Genomic DNA, 8,054 nt, shown 5'->3' on the forward strand with positions numbered 1-8,054 from the left:
GCCCCGGCCCAGCCCGCGCAGCCGCGCGCCGATGCGCGGCGCTGAGGGCGGCGGGATGGCGCTGTGGCGGGGGCTGCGCTGGTGCCGCCGCGCCTTCGCCTGGCTGCCCGTGCTGCTCATCGCSCTGCTCCTGCTCTGGTCCTACTACGGATACGTCTGCGAGCTCTGCCTCGGTGAGTGCCTGCCCGCGCCCGGCGGGGCCCGCCCGCCACGGGCCGCGCCTCGGCACCGGGAGGAGCGACGGGCCGGGGGCTTCGGGCCATTCCCCTTTTCCTCCTGCTTTTCCCTTCTTTCTTCTCTTTCTCCTCCTCCTCCTCCGCCTCCTCCTCTTTCCCCACTCTTCTTTCCCCTTCTCCCCTTCCTCCTTGTTCTCCTCATTCTCTCCTCCTCCTCCTGCCGTTCCCGGTGTGAGCGGGGCCCCGTGCCCGCCCCGGTGCAGCGCGGTGTCCCAAGGCTCCGGTCCCGGCACTCATCGTGCAGAGGGAGAAATACTTTATTACGAGTCGAGTCCATTCCGGGATTAATGTGGGGGTTTAGGGCGTGCTGCCCTGTTTTCCACAGGACTTGTCCCCCGGCTGGGGTGGGTGGGGTGGGTGCGGGTTGTGGGTGCTGTTTGTTAGTCATGAGCCCTTGTTTTGTGCATCCCTGTCAGCAGRGAGGTGGCGTTTGAGAGGATTAAGAGAGTGATGCCACAGTGAAAGCCGGTGTTGTGATTTGATAACGTCCAGATGTGATTTATGAGCTAAACAGTAGCAAACATTAGTCTATGCCCTGCCTTACAATCGTTCTTTYTTATATTCTGAAAAGGAAAGAAGTTACATGAAATTACACTCAGACGTCGACTTGTTACAGTAGCACGGAAAACACTAGGTTTTAGAAAAGGCTAGTAATTGTACATTGACTGTAGCAATTTAATTGTATAGCAAGTTGCAAACTTTCTTATATTTGTTATTTCTAGTTCAATGTGTTACTAGAAAAAAGGGTTGCCAGGTTTGGTGGAAAGAAAAGCTGTCAGCTTGGACTTGTGAAATGGTGAGGGGGAGATGTCGCTCCTCAGGACAGAGTAAGGCAGRTAAAAGAAACCAAAGATCCCAGAAAGTATAGTCTGAGATGTTCGTGTGACAGGAGGTGCCTTCTGGTGCTGCACAGCAAACGTAAATCAGGTGTTCATTAGGGTTTGTGCAGTGAGCTCTGTTGTTTTCTCTTCATGGGAACTAGAATGAAGTGCAGCTTCTTGGGTCTGTTTTAATCAGCAGCTTGGCAAAGCCCCCAAACACTTCATCACGTTTATCCCATCTATCTCTGAGWCTGTGGGCTGTTTCTTTCAAGAATTCACATAGAATATCTCCGAGGTGCATGTAACTGTCATTAGAACATGTGACAAAAAATGTGGCGTATTTTCCTGAAATGCTGTCAGTCTTTTGAAATGTGCTGTGCAAATTCCATAATGCTGAACTCGGGCTGATCCCAGGTCTGGGTGCAGCTGTTAGAGGAGACTCAGGTGATTTGAGGAAGGTTTGGATTGGGGCTGCATTGCTCTGCAAATGTTTGTTCAGCTGGCAGGAGCTCAGCTCACTGCCTGGAATCACAGCTTAAAATCAYTCATTTGCTCACACCCGCCTATTTTTTTGCCCCATTTCTTCCTCATCTCTTTTATTTGTGTGTGGAGGAGTTTATCTATGCAGAAGTTGAAATGACTAAATTATTTCAGGTTTTGAGCATGAACTGTTGATCTGTGCTGTTACTTGCAAACCACCTCCCAGGACTTTCTCTTGTCTCCATATTTCTGACACAGCAAGGCTTGCTGTGCTGGCTGCCTCTTCCCAGCTGCTGTGAGCATGTAAATACTGAATGCTTTGTCTGGAATCTTGGTTTGTGTCTTCAGTTGTGCTGAGTCCTGGAAATGCTGCGGGGTGATGTCTGGGAGGCATCTCCTGATACTGGATTTGAACTCTGTCACTGGGGTGGCCAGTGAGTCATAGGAGGAAGCTTCATTTCTTGTTTGGCTGGTACAGTGACAGCAATGATCCTGCCATAAAATCTTTTATATAATCTGTGTTTTTGCTCTTTTTTCTAATAAAATCCTTAGCAAGGCCCTGCTACAGTTGTGATCAGGAGGGAGCCAGGCAGTGTTTGTGAAAAGCTCCTCATAGCTTGACTGGCAGCAAACCAAAGGAAAAACTAAAGGTTTCCTATCAGTCTTATTTACCTGAAAYTGAGTAGGCAGAGACATAACAAAGATTCAGGGGCTTTTTTTATCTTCATTGCTGTGTGTCACAGAACTCTGTCTTCCAAGCAACGTTCTGTCAAAATACCAGAGAACTCTCTGTTCTCAGTTAAAGAAAGCTGTCCTTGTCTCTTCTGTTAAACTTGGGTGCTGGCTTTTCAAATAAAATAATGGATGGATTTTCAAATAGTTGCTACGAGGAGACATTGAACAATGTTCCTTTTACTGGTTGCTCAAAGGGGTTTTGTTAGTAGGGCTTTTCTCTCATTATGGTGAACTAAGAAGGAGGTTATAAAATTTCTGCTGGTACAAAGTGTAAAAACCATGGAGTCATTGCAGTTGCTTAGTAGGCCAAAGCTGAGAAATTGATATCTTTTTAATTATGCTGATGCAGAAATGCTTTGGGACAGTGCTTACAGTAGAGGGTCAAGATCACCTGGAGATCAGTAGAAAGCAGTGCAAGCATGAGAATGCACAGAGATTCAGCTTGAACAGGTGCTAGAAGGAGCACTGGTAATCTTGTCACACCACTGTCACCAGAGGATTGGTTTTGTCATATTTCTAATGCAAAACATCCAGAAGATAYTTTATCAGCAGGGGAAATACAGCATAAGTAACAGTTACTGAACATCTTGCTGTGGGTGTGTGCGTGAGTGAAGAGTTGTTATGGATGTTTTGATTTGATGCTGAACTGTTGGTTCTCTCTTTGCCTCTTGAATTTGAAGAGTTTTTTCCTAAAATGGCTGTATTTCACATAGAAATGCTATTTGTCTGAAACTTCTGTGAAATTCCAATTTGCTCTGTGGACACATGTTTTTATTTTCTTTTCCAGTGACTGTGAGCAACCCTGTGGAGAAAGGTACGTGTGACARTTTATTATTTGACACTCATTCCTTGTGTAAAAGTATTGACAAATGTTCTGGCTGAAATATCAGAAATATTTGCTGCCCATTTTTTAAAGGTACTTCCTTTTCCAGTGTTTCCCTSCTGTAATTACACCCTCCTGCGGTACACAGCATGCTGCCCCTSCTGGGTGCATTGGGAAATGCCCTGTTTAGTCACAGGATGGGCAGAACATGGGAAAGGCTTTGATCCCTCTGACTCTTTCAGGAAAAGCTGTGCGTGTCTGTGCACACCCACACGCCTCTTCTCCTTTCCCTTTCACATTTCTAGAGCTGATTTTACAAGCCAAACAGAAAATACTAGTTCCCATCTGCAGCCCACCTGTTTTTTTTTTTCCACTATTCCATTTGATCTTTCAGTGGAAGCTATTTTTGATAAGCTTTTTCTCTCAGTTYTGGTGCCCACTAACAGATCTTGAGTCATAAACACAGCAGGATTACTCAATGACACTCTTTAGACYGGTGTGTTGGTGGAGGCCACAGTCATGTTCTAAGAATAAGGAGTCAGTGGCTATTTTAATATTCTTCCCCTTCTTTCCTGGAGGTGCTTTGGATGCTTTTGGCTAATCCAGGTGTTCTTTTGGTGACTTTCTTCTTCTGGGRTTATGAAGGCCAGAGGTAGGTGTAGTGTAAGCTGTTCCATGAAGAACAGTGCCAGCTGACATTTAAAGATCCTCCAGATTGCTGCATCCAGTAAATTCTCTTTCCCCTGTAGAACAGTTCTAATGTTTGATTGTTACAGAGAAACTACAAAAAGCAGGATGTTAATGATTACTCAGAAGAAGGAAGTTAATAGTTCCCTAATCTATTAGTGCATCTCCAGGTCAGCTTACTCTACCATGCTCTGTGCTGCTTGATTGACAAAATTAAATCTGTTGCAAGATTTATCTCCTTACATATTAATTTAAAGTGGCTGAGTCCCACCTGCATGTAGTGTAAGGATAACATCTCCAACCAGCTTGGAGCACGAGAATTACTTGGCTGTGATTCACAGCTCCTTTCCCCGGTCCGTCACGTCCTTGTGAGATGTGTCCCATCATCTGCCATCTCATTAGAAAGTCTCAGTGATGCATTTGGCCTTTTTTAACGATTTTCACACAGGAAAATAAGTGTTTTGACACAGTTGAGAAGTGTTTAGATTTTAGATTTCTCTTYCCAAGTAGTTGTTTTAATCTTATTTTCTAGAATGTGAAGCTTAAATGAAAWGGGGGAAATGAGATTGTTATTGCAATTAAATGATGTATTTAAATAAAGCTATCTTGTAACTGTTTGATAACATCTTAATGAGCTGAGTGTTGAAGAAATGGCAAATAGTTCATGGGCTGAAGGACAGCTCCCTTGGCTCCCTGTCCATGGAATRCCTTCTAAAATCCAAAGGCTCTGAAATAAGGTCTGCATGTTGAGCTAACACTACTCTGACACACACTGGTTTCATGTGATATCTTTGTGTCTGGTGCTTTACAGTTCTTCCTCAGTAATCACAAGACCTATTTTGCTCAATTTTCCTTATTTGTTTTATTGTATCAACTGTGGCAAATGTAAAATACATTTAATAAGATATTTGCCTTTTTCTGGTGGTGTAAAGCTCAAGTAATTTCTCTCTGCCCTCACAAGTAGAACGTGGTTCAGGAGGGGGCAGTGCACTCTCTGCTTCCACCTGCATTTAGTAGCAATGAACCCCAGTACTGGGAGGTGCCTGAATATTGCAAAATTCACCTTTACGCTGCTCAGCACCAGCCAGTTCTGCCGGGCCTGTGCCTGGGATGTGGGGAAGGGACAGGGGTCCTGTCACTCCCAGTGATATGGGATTTTCACCTGCCCTGGGGGACAGTTCTCTTACAGCTGCATCTTCCTCAGCCATGTAATGGGATCAGGTGGAGCAGGGGAGGCTGTGAGATTGGTCACCCCTGAGCTCTGGGATGCTGCTGACCCTGAGCCATAGGGTTTAGCTGGACTGTAGTAAAGGGTGGTACTGGATGAACATCTGTCTTTTCCTTTCTTTTATTTATTTKTTTGACACTGYGAAAAATTTGAATTATGCCCMTCATGGATGAAACCTTTGCTTAAGAAGTCATTTCTCAGTTTCTATTTTTTCTTTTCTTGTTTTGTTTTTAGTGACCTATCTTGTAATATTCCATATTCTCTTTGTGCTCTTTGTGTGGACATATTGGAAGTCTGTTTTCACTCTCCCAATACCRCCAGGCAAAAAGGTAAGAGACCAAACACTTTTCATTCCTTGCAAAACAAAAGCAGAGATGTTAAAGAGAACTCAAAATTCCTCCAGTCTAGTTGATCTGGAGAGGACAGTCAGATACAGACATGTTTGAATTCTTTTCTAACAAATGTTTACTTTGTCATGTTTCTTGGATTGCTAGATCTATTTTTTTTTTCTTTTGGTTTTACCTCTCTATGAACTACTAACAAAACACCATGTCTGGAGCAACAGAATGAGGTCTATATTTGTGTGGCACTCCAAATATGTGCAGCCTTGAKCTGATCCTGATTACAAGAATGTAAATTTATAAATAACTACTAAACCTGGTTTTAAAAATATAAAACAGTGGCTGGAGACAGATTCTTGCTCCCTAGAGAGATGCTGAAAGTGTTATAAGAGTGAGTAATGGTGTCCACATAAAGCAGCAATTGGAGCAATTCTAGGAAGTTGTTTTATGAGCCTTAATTTCACCTTTTCATTTCTTACTGATGTGTCTCTCAGTGTTCTGGCTGTCCAGCAYTCACCATCTCCCTTTGTCTTCTTAACAACCACATTTTCCCACTATATTAATCTCAGGAGCAGGAGTGGGAGGTAAAAAGGTTTCCCAGCTTGCCTGTATTTGAAATCCTCTCTCTGCTGTCCATGAGTGACTGTTCCTCTCATGGCCTCTCCTCCCAGTTCCACATGTCCTACGCTGACCAGGAGCGCTACGAGAACGAGGAGAGGCCCGAGGTGCAGAGGCAGATCCTCGCCGAAATCGCCAGGAAGCTGCCGGTGTACACCAGGACAGGGAATGGAGGTCAGCTCAGCAGGGAGCTCGTGGCCCCAAATCCACCCACACACACTCAAGTGGCACTCCAGAGGATCCTGCTGGCCAACCCAGTGCCACTGCCAACCCATTCCCAGTGCCACTGCAGGCACCCCCTAACTCACATGCAAAGGATTTGAATGTCTTTGCTCTCAGGGAAAACAAAAAAAGCCTTGAACCCTCCCATTTGGTGCAGTGTCAGGTKCTGCCTTTGAGAAGCAGAACGTTAMCCTTTGGATTTACAGCTCAAAAGCCCACATGTGCTGCCTGTGTTTAGCAATAGCAGTACAATAACCAAGTCTATCATAATTATTACTCAAAATTGAGTCTGGCTTAGAGATGCAGGACATACTTATGTGGCCAGTTTTCTAGACTATGTTCAATGATTAAATGCCTATTGCACTCCCTTCACAGCTTAAAGAACTCTGTGTTCACACTGCAGGCTCTGACCTGCTCATTTATGTCAGGCAAGCCAGAGAATTCTGAAGTAGAGAACTGCAATAAATCATATTAAAATGATGAGTGAGTGTGGAAGCAAGTGTACAGTTTTGGTTTGTTACTTTTGCTGGCTGTATGATTTAGACTAGGTTTAGGTTAGATGTTAGGAAGAAATTCCTCCCTRTGAGTGGGGAGGGCCTGGCACAGGTTGCCCAGAGAARCTGTGGCTGCTGCATCCCTGGAAGTGTCCAAGGCCAGGTTGGACAGGGCTTGGAGCAGCCTGGGATAGTGGAAGGTCCTGGGATAGTGGAAGGTGTCCTGTCCATGGCAGAAGGTTGGAAGCTGACGATTTTTAAGGTCCTCTCCAACCCAAACCATTCCACAATTCTGTGTTTTCAGAGAGGATTGTTCCCCCATCTGCAGTTCTCCAGCAGAACTATGAGTGTTGCTTACCTKATTATGACCTGGCAGCAAACACCAGCTGCAAACACAGTCCCCTGCTGATAGAGGAAAGAAAAAGAACAGTTAGGAAATGAGCACTTTTCCATTCTTTGGTGTTAATTTGCCTCTAATTTCAGGGATTCGGTTCTGTGACAGATGCCAGCTGATCAAACCTGATCGTTGTCACCATTGCTCTGTTTGTGCCATGTAAGTTATGGGCTGTCCTTCACCCAAGTGCCAACAGTCACCACAAGGTTCTGGGAATGGGCTGCTCCTTCACAAGTCCTTTTACACAAAAAATCAGAAATCATTTTCATGTCTCTTTATCTACACCAGAACCAAGGACTTTACTTGGTCTTCAAACACTAAGAAATGTTCCACCTTAAAATTATACCTGCCTTAAGAAACTTAGAGACAGTGTCATTTGGAGTTTTTATCRTGTAGCAATCTCACAAAAATCAAAGGACTTGCTCTTGATCTGCAGTTGGTGATAAAGTACCAATTAAAAATCCTCCATTTTTCTTTTTTGTCCTTTTGCAGGTGCGTGCTAAAAATGGATCATCACTGTCCATGGTATGTCCTAGATACTGGTTTGTGGTTTTCTGAAAGACTACTTTCRTATATTTCTGTATGCCTCTCATATCTGTATACGTCTCACATTTTAGGCCATCCATCTCTTTAATTTGGGAAATGTATGAAATAATTGCACTTTGAAATTGCCTTTTTGATAATTTGCACATTTKATATTTTAACAAATCATTCATGTTTGTTCCATAGCCCATGTGTAAAAATGTGATAATATTGATAAAATTTAAACCTCAACTGCTAATTCACTCATTAACTGTTATTCAAATTTGAAAGGATCTCCAGCTTAGCCTTTTCTTTGGGCTGTCTCAGCATTTCAGCTGCACTTGGGGGTGCTTTCAATAACATTTGCACATGGATTGTTTCTGAACTGATGCTGGTCAGAGACAGTCTGTGCAGAAAACTGCATGGATGAATTGAGCTTCACACTTTTTGAGA

The 8,054-nt window shown here is 43.9% G+C and overlaps 1 protein-coding gene across 1 annotated transcript in view; it reads left to right on the forward strand.

The window, feature by feature from the left end:
• The first annotated feature begins 27 nt into the window (after positions 1-27).
• Positions 28-8,054, forward strand: part of ZDHHC15 (zinc finger DHHC-type palmitoyltransferase 15) — an 18,827-nt gene continuing 10,800 nt past the window's right edge. The window contains exons 1-6 of the mRNA XM_057370136.1: positions 28-173; positions 3,060-3,086; positions 5,245-5,339; positions 6,023-6,143; positions 7,169-7,238; positions 7,572-7,682. Of these exons, the coding sequence (XP_057226119.1) occupies positions 32-173; positions 3,060-3,086; positions 5,245-5,339; positions 6,023-6,143; positions 7,169-7,238; positions 7,572-7,682 (566 nt within the window). The 5' untranslated portion in view covers positions 28-31. The remainder of the gene's footprint in view (positions 174-3,059; positions 3,087-5,244; positions 5,340-6,022; positions 6,144-7,168; positions 7,239-7,571; positions 7,683-8,054) is intronic.

The sequence above is a fragment of the Malurus melanocephalus genome, unplaced genomic scaffold (genome assembly GCF_030028575.1).
Source record: "Malurus melanocephalus ecotype Western Australia unplaced genomic scaffold, MMel_1.1 scaffold_120, whole genome shotgun sequence".
In the NCBI taxonomy this organism is placed as follows: domain Eukaryota; kingdom Metazoa; phylum Chordata; class Aves; order Passeriformes; family Maluridae; genus Malurus; species Malurus melanocephalus.